A 17,227-nucleotide genomic window follows, 5' to 3' on the forward strand; every position below is an offset into this window, starting at 1 on the left:
GTATTTGCTTCAGTAATTTCTGTTCCTTGTGGCAAGCAAGTGAAGGAAATGAAATGCTTCCATTCAGCTAGCATGGTGACACATGCCTATAATCCCAGCACTCTGGGAGGCTGAGGCAGGAGGATTGCTTGCCTGGGCAAACTTAGCAACTTGGTAAGACTCTGTCTCAAAATTAAAAATAAAAAAGTGCTGGCAGTGTAGTTTAGTGGGAAGGCCCTGGACTCAATCTCCAGTATTAAAAAAAGTGTTTCCATTCACTCCTCTAGACTGAATTGTCTCTTAAGACTATAATGGAAAATTTTTTTGCTTTTTAAAATTGAAATACAACTCACCATCTAACCCAAAATTTTACAGTGTAAAAATGCAGTGATTTTAGCATATTCACAGAGGTGTGCAACCATTACTGTGTGTCTAATTCCAAAACATTTTTATCACTCCAAAAGTGTGGTAATCATTAAGGTCGCTACACATTCCTCCCTCTCCCAGGCCCTAGAAACCACCGGTCTTCTTTCCACCCTCATAGATTCTCCCCTTTTGGAAATTTCTTCTACATGTAATCATACACTTTGTGTAGCCTCCTGTGTCTGTCTTAAAATTTAAAGGAACGGTGGAGTTTCTTTATAGGTCCGGACTCCTTTGGTCACAAGTAGTAGAGACCACATCTCAGTCTACCTTAAGCTGAATGAACAAAGAAGGAATGGAATTTGTTGGCTCTTGTTATTAGGAATTAAACAAGTAACTGGTTCCAGCTATGGTTGTATCCAGAGGCTCCTAAGTGTCTTTAGAAACTAATCTTGTTCTCTCCTTTCCTCCCTTCTGTTTTCTTCAGTGTTGACTCCATTATTCAGCACATTTTCAACTGGTGGTAGGACAGTTGCCAACAGCTCTTGAATTATACCTTGTCCCCTTTATCAACCCTAGCATAAACAAACATCTCTTCTTTCACAGTTGGAAGTCCCAGGACTGAGATAAACTGGACCGTCTAGGAGGTCATGTGCTCATTCCTGAGCCTAACGTCACAGCTGAAAGAGATGGAACAGTGCCTTTGGCCAGGCTCCTGTTGTGTGCCTATCCCTAAATCACTGCATTTTCCAGGGGACCTGAAGCCCTTGTTCAGGGACAGGGACACATGGCCACCCAGGATTTCAGATGTGGAATCAACCTATCTGACCACATGAGCTGACAGAGGACAGGGTATGTAGAAGGCTAGATCTAGGCTAGGCATCTGCTAGAGAACTAGTGTTGAAAAGACCACTAGGAATCATCTACTCCACTGTCAATATACAGATGTGGAAACGGAGTTGCAGAGATGCTTTTCCCCAGGACCCCCGAGTCACTAGTTTGCTCGGGCTCTGCCAAAGATCCTGTCTGAATCCAGTTCCCACATCTACTGCAAGGGTTGTTATCAGATAAGTCAACAGAAAAGCACAGTACATTATCGAACTTTGCTTTTCTACCCCTACTCTACCTGGAAGGGCCTCGTCATACTCTGGGTAGATTAGCCAAAAGTCAAGCCTGTTTACCATGCTGCCTGGACAGGGACTTTTGTATTAAACTAAAATACCCACATGATTTAATTCTGCATATCTCGAGTGACTGTAGAGTCTTTCTGGTGATCTCAATGGTCATAACCCTACAGGATGTATGGTGATCAAGATACAGTGTTACCTCAGTTCACAAATGCTTTTGTTTGCAGTTTGGCTCACAAACAGAAGCATTTGGCAAAATTTTGTTTTTGCTTGCAAATTCTGTGTGGGGTAACAAACACAACTGCGACCATCTTTCCCACACAAACACAAATATGGCCATATTTTCCAAAATCATAAAACAAATTAAGTTCGTGAACCAAGGCAACACTGTGTTTATTCATATATTTCTTCTTTCATTCTTTCCTAAGAGCCCCTATCATTACTCTGCATGAGGCTACTAAGATACAAGAGAATGTAAATAGTACTCACCCTCTAAAGAAAATGCAATCCAGAAGGTAAAACAGATATGTGAAAAGACAATCACAGTGCAATGCTTTGGGTATTATAGGAACAGCTGATAATAGTGTCCCCAGCAGGAATTACATGCCACACTGAAAAGGCAGGAGTAAAGAGAAGTTAATAGAGACTATTTAGAAAGATGTCCCCAAGGGCTGGCAATAGCAGGAAGCTACTACCACTAATAACTTTGAGTGAGCAGTTGATGGAACCCAGCAAGAACTGGAGCTGTATCTGAGGGCTGCCAGACAGGAGCTACAGGGTTAGATGAAGGAAGCTACTGCCCTGCATGGAAGAAACAGGTGAATAAATACCCCAGTCTCTCCGTCTTTCACTCTGGTCTCCTATTGGTACCTCTCACTGGCTAAACCCAAGCAGAAGCCCCAAGGTAAAGGAACTCTTTCATACAACCTACAGAAATCAGCCACCTGAAGAGAGCAGGATGGAAAAGAGCAGAGAGAAGTTCTAGAGGGACAAATAGGAAGAAGTCTGCACAGCTAGGATGAGAGAGAGAGAGTGAATCCCTCAGTGGGGCTGGCTGCATGTAGAAAGAGTTTTCCAGGCACAGGGATGGTGGTGAACAAAGACACAGGGATGGTGGTGAACAAAGACACAGGCATAAGAGGCATGATATATTCTGAAAGCTACAGAAAACCTGGTGTGGTTATAATTAGGGGACAAAGAGGGATGGTCAGAAATGAGATCAATGGCTTGGAGGAGAGAATAGGGCTCTTGCAAGAGTTTTATGTGTGATGCTGAGCGCCTGAAAAGCAATGGGGAAGCAAAAAGTGGCAAGAGAGGGTTTGCATATTAGAAAGATCACTCAACAAGCACTGCAGAGAACTAGAGATAGTCAGGATACTCTGAATACAAGTGAGCAAAGAGGGGGGCATGAAACAAACAGTGGTCTTGCAAACATAGAAGAGAATTTAGGTTTAAGACATATTAAAGAGTTGAAGGAACTCAAGGGACCAGTTGGGTGATGAAGGTAAGGAAAAGGAGAAGTTTTGGGTTAAACTTGCCATTCATCAAAAATGGAGATTTTTGACCTGGGTAGGTGGAGCTCAACCTCAGCACTACCAACATTTGGTCTGGAGGATTAACCGTTGTAGGGGACTGCCTTGTACATTGCACGGAGTTGGACATCCATTGTTTCTATTAACCTGACATCAGTAGCTCTCCTAACTCACCACAATCAAAAATGTCTTTAGACATTGCCCGGCATCTAAGGGCAAAACTGTTCGTGTTAAGAACTTGATTTGGAAAAATAAAAAATAAAAGAAAATTTAAAAAAAGAACTTGATTTGGGAGAAAATATGTTCAATTCTGGGCACACTGAGTTTGATGTATATGTGGAACATTTGAGGGGAGATGTCAGATAAGACTTGGGTTTTGGATCTCGTGCCCAACAAATCCTACCTGTGACTCAGGATTACAAGCATATAACTGACCTGTATTTACATGATGGCCTGAAATATGAGCACCATATACATTTACTCCCCTGTATCTTCTCAAACTCTTCTCTTCAGTGAAATGCTCCTGGCGACTTGTCTTGCTTGTTAACTTTTATATCAAGCTAAGCAGGAGAGAAAAAAGCAGGGTGTTGGGCAGGGATCAGATACCACTGGATTGAGCCAATGTAAGCATCTAGTTTAAGGGACAGAGGTCTGAGATCAGTGAGTATTTGAAACTCATACCGGCTCATAACCATCCTTGCCTTTCTATCACTCTAACATCTTCTCTTAGACTCCTTTTTCTTGGGAGAGGGGTAGGTTGAAAGATTTGGAATTCTTAGAGCATTTATAACCTTTTAAAATATGGTATGATGAAGAGGTTATATCTTCAATGCTAAGAAGTTGAGAGAGCCCCTCACTCGTTAATTCTGTAAACCACAGGAAACTGAGAGACCCTAAGAAGAGCATAAACATGTCGATGATCAGCATCTGCCCCCAAAAGTGGTAAGAGTCACATGTTTAGGCTCATTTCTCCCAATTCAATTGATTTCCTTTTTATGTAAGTTTGGTTTGGAAGTAGAAATAGTATCTCAGGAAGATTCTGGGAAATTTGTGAAGAGAGGATCCTGGCATCTACAATAATGACATATAATAAAGGCAGCCTTAGATTACAAACATTTTCGAGTGCTTTCTGTGTACCAACAGTGTTCATGCATGCTATTGAAGATAAATACAATTTCAGTTTATTCTTGAACAAAACACAGTATTTGTAAACATAATTATCCCCTAATGCTATATATTTATTTAATAACCAACAAATTTCCTAAACACATTCATCAAAGAATGAGGTGATTATTCACCAGATTTGAGTACCTGTATCACCCTGAAGCTTATATCCTTCATGATACCTCTTGATGTAATCTAAACAGATATGAATTTGAAGTCTTGCTGAAAATAAACAGCTGTTTCTATACTACACACACAATCAGTGGTAGATTCTACCTGAAGTTATTCTGGCTACAAAAATCCAATGAAACTTAGCTATTAAGTAGAGCTTCAATTTGAATTTGGAGTTGGCTTTCAAAAAAATGTCAATAGCAATTTTGCCAATTTATATCATGGAACCTGCATACATTAGGATATGTAGCAATAGTAATAAATAACAGTAAATAGAGACATATATAAACATGAAAAGGTAAAATTTAGTTTTATAAGCAAATCTTCCCTACAATTAATTATTTTTCTTTTTTAAATTTCAGGAGGTACTTAGAAAAGTCATCTGTTCATAATTTTCTTTTTTCTGTATCCTTCTCCCTTTTACCACCCTCTTATGCATTGTATTAGTCAGCTCAGGCTGCCATAACAAAACATCATAGACAGAGTGATTTACACAACAAAAATTTATTTTTTCACACCTCTGGCAGCTGAAAGCCCAAAATCAAGATGTTGGCAGATTTGATTTCTCCTGAGATCTCTTTGTTTGGCCACTTACTGTGTCCTTATACGATCTTTTCTCTGTGTGTGATTACATCTTTTGTATATCTTCCTTTTCTTATAAGGACATCAGTCATATGGGAGTGGGATGCCAACCTTATGACAACATTTAACCTTTAACACACCTATCTCCAAAAACAGTTTGGGTGTTAGAGCCCCAATATATGAATTTTAAGGGGGACACAATTCAGTCTACCAAAGGTACACTATCCTTTCTTTCTTCACCCTCCCTTGTAAACATGTAGACATCTGTTTAAGGGTTAGATGCATTTAAGTTGATTATCAAGCCTCAGGGCAGTGAAGAACTTTGATGTCCAATGACAAAGTTACAGAGCTAAGGACAGAACCAGACTCAGAATCCCCGGAGTATGTGGATCACAAAGTAGGCTAGTGTAATGAGAAATTATCATTTTATGTCCAGAGAAAAGTAAAGAAAATTTCTTTTCCTTTTCTATCATCCATTTAACCCTTTCTTTATTCAAAAATATAAAAGTGATAATTGAAAAGAAATGCCATAGTCTTGTTCCACAGTACCCTGGAGTTTCTCACTGACAGTTTATTTGGATAGGTCTAGGTATTCCCCAGAGGAGAGTGTGGGCCTCCTTCTTAGATGGGCATCTCCAAAACCTTAGAATGGGCTCCCAGTGGTCTGGAATTGGGTAGGTAAGGGGTGAGGCCTGGAGGGCTTCCCATCAGCCATAGCAGCTCTTGCTGCTGCAGACTCATCCTATTGACCCAGCACTGTCCTTCAGAGGCTGGTGTCCACCAGCTGCCCAGGCTGCTGTAGCACCTGCTTCCTTCTGTTTATGGCATTAAGGACTTTCTTCCTGGGACCCAGCTGCATCTGTATGTTCTGAAGGTCCTCATCAGAGCAAAGCAACAGAGCTTCCAGATCAATCTGCTCTCTCATGAAAACGGGAAGGAATTCCTCCAGGTGCAGGGACTGCAAGAACACTTCCAGGGGAGGTGCATCAACCACATCTTCCTCCCACTCCACTTCATCCTCATCCCAAGGCAGATTACCTACAAGGCCATTTTCCTCTCCTTCTTCATCAGCCTCAGCTTCATCAGCCTCTGCTGTTCCTTGTCTTTGGAGAAATTCACTCGGCATTTTAAATCCCGACTCGCTCTTGCTGTATGAGAGGTCTTCAGAGCTCAACACTCTGTTTCTCATAAAAACAATATTTCCCAGACCTGGACGGTTGAGAATAGATTCATGTTGCAGATCTTGGTCCTTCTCTGCTGAGAATATAAGCTTCCCTTTGAAGTCCCCTGATAATGAGTCTTCTTCCTCCTCTCTGAACATTTCCATCACATTCCTCTGCCCACTTCTGCCTTCCTTCCCCACCTGCTCTGCTGTATCTTTGTTTTTCTTGAACTTCAACTTGAAGGTATCTTTGATGCCCTTAGAGAGTGATCCAAGTCTACTGGAAGCAGAAGCACTTGAGAAGGAAGACGTGGAGGAGATGCTCTTGAAAGAAGAAAGACTCCCTGATTCCTCCTTGCTGTAGGCACGGGCCATCTTATTTTGATGCTTCTCCTGGAGCTTTTCACATTCTTTGATTTGCCTCCTGGCATTCTTCTGAGCCTGCTCCTTCAGCCTGGTGACCTTCTTGGGATTTACGACGCTCTGGGTAGTGGCAGCTTTATCCAGGAGGGCAACACATTCGCCCTGCTCCCTGCTGGCGGCAGCATCCAGGGGAGACTGTAAGTTATTATCCAGGGCAAAGATGTTGGCACCGAAACTGATCAGGAATGAGACACAGTGGGCATGGCCATTGGAGGCGGCATAATGTAGAGGAGTATTTCCCCAGATGTCACATCTATCAGGGTCCCCTCTAGGAGAAAACATATGAAACAGGCATGTTGAACTTTTTTCTCTGAACACAAGGTCCAAAAAGTAGAAAAAATTTAAAAAGTGAACAAAATGCTTGTTAGTGCAGCATGTTTATCCTCTTGATGTTGACATGTGATAGCTGCTGTAAATCTAGATATATCATAGCCAGAGACCAGATGGCCAGAAAAAAAAAAATAGGAAAAAAAATCACTACCCTATGTCTCCTCTTTAGAAGAAAAGCTTTACAAGGAACCCTCTAGCAGGACAAATTTCATATTTCATTGGCCAGAATTGGTTCTCAGGGAAGGAAATAGAGTACCATGTGTAATTTAGATAGATTAGAATTTTCCCTTGAATCTAGGAATAGGACTATCCAAGAGCATACTGGCAAATGTTTAATAACTGGCTCATTCAGGAATAAAATTCCAGATTTATAGTATGTGCTAATTTCTGTGCTGTAAATATACTCATTGTGATAAATCTCAAGTTACCAATGTGACACCCTTGGACAGAATTTGGAAGAGATGCACCCTATTATAAATTATTTCCATCACATAGATATAATGGGTATGCATAATCTGAAGAGCACAGACAATAGTAAAATAATTAGGAACTGATGAGTTTTGAGTATTACTTTTTTTTTTTGGAGACAGTTTCGCTACATAGTCCAGACTGGCCTTAAACATGCTAAGTAGCCCAAACTGGCCTCAAACTCTCAGTCCTCCTGCCTCAGCCTCCCAAGTGCTGGGATTACAGGAATTTACCACCACACACAGCTGAGTACTACCTTTTAAATATAATTTATTAACTTGTGAATTTATACGATTTTGCTTTAATAATTGTTTAACTGATTCTCAAACTTCCTGAAAATTTAGCAATAACCTCTCAGGAGCTGGTAAGAGCTGATTCCAGCACAAGACTACTACCCTTCCCTGAGTCACATGTGGGAAAATAAACAGGTGAAAGAAAACAAAAAACAGGTCCCATCAGCAAGAAAAAGGAGAGGAATTGATGTTGAGTAGGTAGTAAACAGCATCCACAACAACCATTATTCACACAAAGGCTAGAATACCTTTATTTGTCCCTCAGCTTACTCCCAGTATCATATAAATGAATAATTCCACAAGAGTTTAAAGTGGAAAAGGACACTATGATGGTATTGAGGCCACAGACCTAATTCCTGGCACTGAAACTGAGACACAGAGTAGGAGCCTAGTAAATTAATTCATTTGTGGAAATGAATGAATGCCTACTGGAATCCTGCCCAAGGCTACCAGCTCCCTGTGAGAGGCCCCAAGAAAGGACTGGAGAGAAAGCCTGAGAAGTCTTGCTTAGCATTGCTGGTGAGTAGAAGGCACAAACCAGAGAAGATCCACGCCCTTCAGCTGATCTGATAATGCACGGAAAACTTTCTCCTTTGAGTATTTTCTTATTACTCAAATTTCGGTTCCCAGGCCAGCAGCCTCAGCAACACATGTGATCTTGTTAGAAATGCAGAAATTTGGACTGTAGCACAGACTTACTGAGTCTAGAGTTTAACAAAACCATCAGGTGATTCATAGCCCACTACAGGCTGGGGAGAGAGGCTCTAGTTAGAGTAACCCAACCAGTGGACCAGTGAAATACAGTTCAATGAATCAGACTAATAACCCCTCCCTGGGAACTCCTGGCTGCCTCCTGGTTTTCCACTGCAAAGCATTTTCACATTCACTGCCCACCACCACCCACCACAATCTCCCTCTTAGAGAGGAGGATAAGAATCATCATGGCAGAAGTAAAATAAGATTCAAAGAGCTTAACTGATTTGCCCAAGGGTAACAGGCAGCATACTTTGGATCAACCCTGTCTTTAAATCTAACAATGTAGTCATATTAAAACATATCAGTTTTCCATCTTTCCAGCTGGGTTGGGGATGTAGTTCAATGCGAAGGCCCTCAGCTCGATCTCAAGTACTGAAAATAACAAACAAAAATAACAATAACAAAAAAACCCCAACTGTACTACCTAATGGGAATTGTTATGTGAATTAAATAAGTCAGTATATACAAAGCCTAGAAAAGTGCTTGGTATACTGTGAATATTCAATAAACATTACTTGTCATTACATCCCTTGTCTCTAATCCTTAATTTCATGTGTTCATTTTTTCTCACACCCACCTGGTAAATTTCCAGCAGCACAACAGCCCCTCGGGCTTTAAAGCACTTACAGTCTTAATTAATTTGTTGAATCCTTATGTTGTCTCCCTAATTAGATAATTAGAAAATTTTTTTCTCCCTTTCATCACCTGTATCTCCTTGCAGAAATCTCAAACCAACAGGAAGAAGTCAAGCAGGAAAATGTAAGTAATTGAATGGGGCCAGGTTTGTTTTCTAAACAGACACAAAGTTAAGTGCATGCTCTTCCTAGAAAGGGCAGCTGAATCTCAGCTGTGCCTGACGCTACCTTGAATAAAAGTAGAAACAATATTTCTAGAGCCTCTGTTTTTTAAAGGAAGTCAGACATCCAAAATTTCATGGAATTTTTAAAAGCACTGACTCAAATTTAAAAGAAAAACATAGTGAAGTCCAAATAAAACACATTGTGGACTAGCTGCATAGGTCCAGCCCATAAATTGGCAACCTCCTTTTGTACAGAGAGAACAGCATGAGCAGATACACACATGGGTGACATTACATGGCATATTTGGGGACCCCAGTGTATACATCAGTGTGATCATAGCACATGGAGTTAGGGGAGAGAGTGAGATGTGAGAAAGAGAAGGAAAACAAATTTAAGGAAAGCAAATACTGAATAACACATTTTTGTTGGGCAGCCTCTTTCAAGAAGGCTCTAGTCAGTCCTCCTGATTTAATTGTTCTGGATCAAAGGAGACCTCTTTCAGCCTTGGCATGGTTGTGCATGAGGAGCACAGTGCTTCACCCCCAAACATGTGGTTTCACTTTTACCCAAACACCATATTCAAATGACTCCTTAAGTACCCTAGATTTCAAAGGATTGCAAAACATTCGAGGCATTACTATAGACATAAACAAAAACATGCTGATTAAATTTGCTTGAAATTATCCTTGGATTGGATAAGCTAAAAAATTATTGGGAGGAATGGGGGGGGGGAGTGACAGGGTATTGAGAAGTCTAGATTAAATTAATATGCATAAATCCCTAACAGATTGGAATATTCTCATCTCAGTGAGTCTTAAATGATGTTTTTAAGATGGGAGAAAGAACAGGAGGACAACCCAAGATGACCAAAAAGGTAGGTTTTCTTTAAAGAAAGTTTCAGATGCAAAATTCCAAATTCATAGATGAAACTGTCAGTAGGATAATATGTGAGTTTCCCCAGTGCATGTAAGCTATTTCTACTTGTACGAATTCTATTTAAAGACAGCTTTTCAAGTTGATGTAAAACTTAAAATTATTTCCTGCTGCAAGCTTCATGGAGTCTTCCTAAATTCAATCCTAGTCCTCGGTCACATTTCTTTTTGGTACCGGGAATCGAACTTGGGTCCTTAGGCTTGCGCAGCAGGTGGCAGAACCACTGAGCTAAATCCCCAGCCCTCTTTCACATTTCTTAAAGCACCATTTCGTACACCTGCTGAGGTGTTAGCAAACTGGCCCCGTCATTGGCTGATCCAAGCCCAAATTGATGCTCTGTGGTTTCCTTGGGCTAAATTCAGTCCATGGTTGATTTTTTCCTATTGCTTTTTCCCAAAAAAGAAATTAAAGAGATTTAAAACTAATTTATATTTTCCCTTTATTTTTGGTAGATCAGTGCATTTGGGCAATAATTTCTAAAGCTGGCTCTGTCTTATTGTCACTAATTAGGCCATTTGTTTAAATTACTCTAAGCATCTGTTCCATTGCAATTTCTCCTTTTGAGGTTGATTGGATTTTTTGTGAATATGTCCTAGAAAAAAAGCAATTCTTTCAGAAAGTCTTTTCTACATAAAAAGGAGTTATTAGGACTTGTTAATAATCAAAGAAATGCAAATTAAAACAATGCATTACCATTTTCTTTTTGCCTATCAGATAGGCAATGATTTAAGAATATTAATACTTAGTTTTAGTGGGAGTATGAAGAAGAAAATTCTGATGGAGGAAGCAAAAACTTCCTGGCACAACAGAGACCAAAAGCCTTTAAAACATAGCACCTTTTAAGATCAACTATTCTAGTTTTAGAGATTTATCCTAAGAAAATGTCAGGCATTTGCGCAAAGACCAATTCATCTCAGCTTTACTTATAAGTTAAAAGACTAGATTCAAATTAAATGCCATAGACAACTGATCAAATAAACTATGCAATCAACCTGCATCCATCAACAGCTGAATAAATAGGGGAAAGTAATATATATACATGTACTTCTGCTTTGATGTTTTTGCCAGCCCACCATGGACTGAAACCTCTGAAACTATGAGCCAGAATAGATCCTTCCATAAATAATTTAAAGAGCAAAATAAAAGATCCATGTTAAAAAACAGGAAGGTAAACTCTGTAGAGATGGGAGGGGGACCTGGGGAAGAAGGGAGAGAGGAGCACAGGATGGGGAAGGGGGAATAAAAATGATCAAGACATAATATGTATATGTATCAAACCCCCACACTGAATGTAATCATTGTGTATTGCAAATATATATCAATAATTTTTTTTAAAAAAATAAATTCTTCCTCCTTCAAGTTATATATGTCTGTGATTTTGTCCTAATTACAGAAATATGACTAACATGCCAGTATAGGATAATACATGTAATCATTGTTTTTCATCTTTAAATTTAAAAAAAGAAAGAAAGAATGACAACTTTCTAAGAAACCTGGAATTTGGCTATGACTGGTCCCCACAGAATCTGTTGTCTCAATCGGGTAATGAAAAGTAAACACTTAAATGATGAGGCTGGAATGAACTTTAATAACTAATTAGCTAAATTCAAGTTTTAAGGTTTTATACCTCTTTAGCCCCATTAAAATTCATGAGCAATTTGAACTCACACTAAAGATTGGCTATGGTCAAAAGGAGAGATGACTTCTGAAAACTCAGAAGACTTTGTTTTTAGCCTTTACCAGGCCAATTTGACCCAGCAGATCTTAAATGCTTTTGGGATAAGGAAATAAAATTTGCGATGCAGTAGAATCAATGGGAAAATAAGAGTTGAGAAAGACTAGAAAATGTATTGTTAGAAGAATTTTTGGGTCCATATAGAGTGTTTAATAAATATAAAAAAATGGGCTGGATTTTGATATTACATTGAAAGAAATTATGTTACACTGTTAAATTAGTGGAGAAAAGAATGGACTACATAACAAATTGTGTTCAAATTATTAAAAACATGGAGAATCCATATTTAGACCATAATCTTGGATCTTAAATCAAAATAAATTGTACACAAATTAATCTTCAAAATAAAAAAATGAAACTAAAAAACTATAGAAAATATCTTTAATATTTAGGCATGAATGACTCTCCATGTTAGAATTACATAGTAAAGATTGATAGACTCATATATACCTAAAAGTCTATACTTATATTATATATATTTATGTTTACATTTGTATTTAATAAAAATATGAGTTTTAAATTGTGGAAATATATGTAATATATTTGACAAAGGGTTGATATTGTTAACTTTAAAAAATCATTTTTATAAATCAGTGAGCAATATTGAGGATGCCAATGTAAAAGTGGGACAAGGTCATAAATACAGAGTTTACAGAAGTAGAAATACAACGGGCACTAAATATAAAAATAATTTGTAACCTCACCAGTAGCTAAAAATCACGAAAGCTACACTGATACATAACTTTGGACCTAATATTGGCAAAATGAGTATTCACTTTTTGAAAGGCAATTTGTCAACACATCTAAAAAAAAGTCAATTGTGTACATGCTGCTAAGGTTTGAATGTGTCTTCTCCAAGATTCACGTTGAAACCTAATCTCCCATGCATGGCTTTAAGGAGATGACTAAGTCATTAGTGGGATTAGATACCCTTATGGAGGGATTGATGGAAGGAATTCGCCTCTTCCTTTTTTTCTCCCTTCTGTCCCTTCCACCACATGAGGATACAGCATTCTTTCCCTCCAAAGAATGCAGCAACAAGACACCAACACCATCTTGGAAGCGGAGATTAGCTCTCAGCAGACACTGAACCTTTCAATATTTGGCCTTGGACTTTCCAGAGACTAGAACTGTGAGAAATAAGTTTCAGTCTCGGTAAATTCTACGGCCCCTCCCCGTCCCCCCCCCCCCCAGGATTGTTGGTTATCATTTCCCAATAGCAAGAGGTTATGGAAGAGATCCCATCTGCAGAGGAAGAGGATGAAAAAGCAGAGGAATGGCTCACTTCAAATGAGATTAAAGAGATGTGGGAAATGGCAGAATTTTGTAGAAAAGCATCACCCAAATAGGGCTATAGCCATGAGTGAGGGTGATGAATCTGTTCAGTGACAATGCAATGTCACATTTCCATGAAATCCTCAAAAGGAGGCAAAAGCAAGTGTCACTGGATAGGTTCCTTGTTAAAGCTGCATGAAAAGAAAAAATTTCCATTGAACCAATAGACAGCAGTGATTCCACTGGTGACAGTGAAAGTCGTCCTACACAATAACCCTTTCTCCTATCTCCCTCACACCATCCACAAAAGTTTTCAAAGGTAACTGCAGGTTCATTTGTTTATTTTTCTTTATATTTTGTATTATATCACAGTATTGCAATCATTTTATATGAATATTTTGGGGTTATGGAATAAATCATCTGCGTTTCCATTATTTCTTTTGGGAAACTTTGCTTTGAAATATAGTACAAGTGCTTTAGATTACAAGCATGTTTCTGGAATGAATTATGCTTACAAACCCAGGTTTTACTGTTTTTGTAAACAAGAGTCTACCTGAGGTTCTCCTGAATAAACACAAGTCATAGGTTCCCTGGCATTTAGATAAAGTTCAACTCCTTAACAGAGTTTATAAGGCTCTTTGTGATACGGTTTTATTGCTTACACTTGTCCCGTTCCTAGTCAAGCTAAGTCCAGCCACACTCAGCTTCTTCTTCTTTTTTTTTTTTTTTTTTTTTGGTACTGGGGCTTGAACTTGGGTCCTTGCACTTGCGCAGCAGGCAGCGAAACCACTGAGCTAAATCCCCGGCTCTACACGCAGCTTCTTGAGTTCCTAGAATGTACAGTGCTCAATCTTAGAGGAAACTTGCTTCCTTCCATCTTTCCTGGTCCACCCCTCATTTTTTCAATCCTGTCTCTCCAATCCCAATTTAATTACTTTCTGCTTAGGAAAAGCCTCCTCTCTCTGAGGCTGGGATGGATGTCTGTATTATTTATTTAGTGCCCTCTACTTCCCTCTTTATAAAACATATCAGACGACTTGTTTATGTTCCCCCTCTCAAATCTGATCACCATGGTAGGTTGTTGATCAGTGTCCCCAGTGGCTAGTAAAGAAGAAAACGGAAGAGGGACTGTGATACATCAGATACTAAATATATTTGAACTGAATTCACTTGGCTCCCTCATTCACATCTCTTTACGTTACTTGAGTCACACTCAAGCCCACCTGGTAACAGTCAGATCAAGCAAGAGAAAACTAACACTGTATTAAAGTACAGGGGTGGGTGTGGGCTGTGTGTGTAATTATTCAAGTGCCGACCAGATGGGTAACGAACGATGTTAAGAAGGGCTGAAGGTTCCTTCTATAGTGTGGAGAGCCAACGATTCTAATTAAGAATTGTGGACTTGAATGCTAATAAATGGCCACCGAATTTTAATAGTGTAGATGGAAAAACAAAAACCCATCATTTGTCCTAAGTAAGGGTCACTAAACCAAGTGGAATGGTGACTTCTGGGCAAGCACTTAAACTTCACGGGAAAGACTTTTAGGCACATAGAATTAAATATGGTTCCCTAACTGAGAGAGATAACAATGCCTAAGAAGAAAGGGCCTCTTCTCCGTGTGCGGTTTGGAAGGAGCCACTCCCATGGTGCCAATTCTCAGTATAAAAGAAAGCGTCTCTAGCGCAGTTTTCTCTCTTTCTCTAAAAAGCCAATTATTTCCACGGTTTACGAAGAGGGCAAAGAATTTGCACTGACTTCCCTGCATCTTGCTGCTGTCTGTGAAATCCCGCCATAAATACTGTTTCTAACAGAAACCACCAGGTGAAACTTACCCTCTGCTGCAGATTATTTCCAGGGCTTGCAGGTTGCCGTGGTAGGCTGCCAGGAGAGTGGGTGTCATGCCATCCTCATCAGAAAGATTCAGGTCTCGTGTGGTAGCCTCTTTCAGAAGTTCCAGGTAGCTATCACTAGCAGCTTGGTGGTAGCGAGTGGACATTTTTTCGACTCACCAAAGCTTGACAGGATGGCTCTCTCCAGGTAGAGCAGAAGGTTGGCAGAGCAAACTTCCTATGGAGCTGGTTAATCAGTGACAAGGAATGACACTCCAGGGCAAAGCTCAAGCCAGCCTCTCTCCTCGGAAGGCAGCCGGAAAGGTTCACAGCACTGAACTTGGGCCCTTTCCTTCTGAAATGGATATGACACTGGATATTAAAGCCTGATATCTTTAGTATTTTGAGGCACATTTAATTTTTTTCTATGTCCGTTAAACAGGTCTTGAATGGAATACTGGCCAACTAGGCACAGAATGTAGAATATAATTACTATAAAATTTAGAACTATTCTAGTTCACTGGGGAGGTCTTTTAAACAACTTTATCAAGGTATGTACTTTGTACTCCTTGAAATTTACCTGTTCACTTTACCCATTTAATTCATTTAAAAATCATTCAAATCCAATGATTTTTAGTAAATTTAGAGTTGTGTAAACATTGGCATGATCTAATTTTGAAGTATTTCTGTCACACTAAAAATTTCCTTCATGTTCAATCATAATCAACTCTCATTCCTACTTCCAACTCTACGAAACTACTAATGTATTTTCTATGTAGATTTGCTTTTATTAGCACTTCATAGAAGGGGAATTATACAATATATAGTCTTTTGTGTCCAACTTTTTTCAAAGTATAGATTTTGAACTTCATCCTCTTATTGGTAAATAATATTTCACTATGTTAATGTACCAAACTTTCTTTATTCAGTAGTTGATGGACATTTTGGTTGTTTGCCTTTTTGGCAATTATGAGTAATATTTTCACATCTCTTGTGTATTTACCACAATGTAGAATTGCTAGGTTATATGGAAAATTATAGTTAGCTGTAAGAAATTGCCAAAATGAACTGTAATGTTCTATAGCATAGTAGCATACCTGTGATTCACAATTATATATTTCAAAATAGCTAGTAGAAAAGATTTTGAATGCTCCCAACACAAATGATAAATGTGTAAGGTAATACATATGCCAATTATTGTAATTTGATTATTACACTTGTATACAAGTATTAAAATTTCACACTGTGCCCCATAAATATCTTTAATTACTATGTTATGTTACATTTTATATTACAAATAAAACATATATAAAAAGAAATTACCAAATTGTTTCCCAAATTGGTTGTACCTTTTCATACTGCCACCAACAGTGTATGAGGGTTCCGGTTTCTTCACATCCTTGAAAGACCTTGATGTTGAGTTTTTGTTTACTGCTACCATAGTGGGTATGAAGTGGCATATTACGGTTTTAATTTGCATTTCCCTAATGATCCCTCCAGAATACAAACTGGTAACTAGTGTGACTGTGGCTTAGGAGGATGGGGTGGGAGGGAAGAGGGGAGGGAGGGAGGGAGGGAGGGAGAGGGGGAGAGGGGGAGAGGGGGAGAGGGGAGAGAGGGAGAGAGGGAGAGAGGGAGAGGGAGGGAGAGGGAGGGAGAGGGAGGGAGAGGGAGGGAGAGGGAGAGGGAGAGGGAGGGAGAGGGAGAGGGAGGGAGAGGAGAGGGAGAGGGAGAGGGAGGGAGAGGGAGGGAGAGGGAGGGAGAGGGAGGGAGAGGGAGGGGGAGGGAGGGGGGGGGAGGGGAGGGAGGGAGGGAGGGGGAGGGAGGGAGAGGGAGGGGGAGGGAGAGAGAGGGAGGGGGGAGAGAGAGAGAGAGAGAGAGAGAAGCATACCATATCTCAGTGTTCTTTGGGCTTCAAAATTAGTGAGAAACAATTAGGAAATGGTGTGGGCAAAAGTTAACGGAAAGAACTAACACAGCTTTGCATGTATTGCAGACACAAACTTCTTTGTAATTGTAATGTCTAAGTGATTGTGGGGCAATCATGGATTCTGTGTTTTGACTGTATTGGCCTTCTGGTACATTTGAGTCTATTCCGACCAGATGCTGCTGGACTCTTGGAAAATCAGAGAACATTTGCCATACACATGACGGACAGCCAGAGAATCAGACCTGAGTGGCACTGACCCCAGCCACACCCTTCATCAACCTTATTGGAGCCACACCTGCTCCCCACCCCTCTAAACACCTGCAATAGTAGTGTAACTCCGAGAAATGTCCTACCAATGATGTGTGTGTCCTCCT

At 39.7% G+C, this 17,227-nt stretch overlaps 1 protein-coding gene across 1 annotated transcript; it reads right to left on the bottom strand.

The window, feature by feature from the left end:
- Positions 1-4,821: 4,821 nt before the first annotated feature.
- On the bottom strand, positions 4,822-16,428 carry Anks4b (ankyrin repeat and sterile alpha motif domain containing 4B). Its single transcript, XM_087209126.1, has 3 exons — positions 16,273-16,428; positions 14,927-15,278; positions 4,822-6,771 (listed from the first exon to the last, which is right to left on the bottom strand). Exons 2-3 carry the CDS (start codon positions 15,088-15,090, stop codon positions 5,682-5,684), a joined length of 1,254 nt encoding a protein of 417 aa, XP_087065252.1. The 5' UTR covers positions 15,091-15,278; positions 16,273-16,428; the 3' UTR covers positions 4,822-5,681.
- Positions 16,429-17,227: the final 799 nt, after the last annotated feature.

This window comes from Heterocephalus glaber, unplaced genomic scaffold (genome assembly GCF_053883595.1).
Source record: "Heterocephalus glaber isolate CG9 unplaced genomic scaffold, H.glaber_assembly_v1.0 deba00000943, whole genome shotgun sequence".
Taxonomy (NCBI): Eukaryota; Metazoa; Chordata; class Mammalia; order Rodentia; family Bathyergidae; genus Heterocephalus; species Heterocephalus glaber.

What these genes read in the sequence shown, in the direction of transcription:
- Anks4b (XM_087209126.1), bottom strand. Translation starts at nt 15,090, where the DNA reads ATGTCCACTCGCTACCACCAAGCTGCTAGTGATAGCTACCTGGAACTT. An exon ending in GAAATAATCTGCAGCAGAGG is followed by an intron (nt 6,772 to 14,926) that starts GTAAGTTTCACC and finishes GTTTTCTCCTAG; the next exon opens with AGGGGACCCTGATAGATGTG.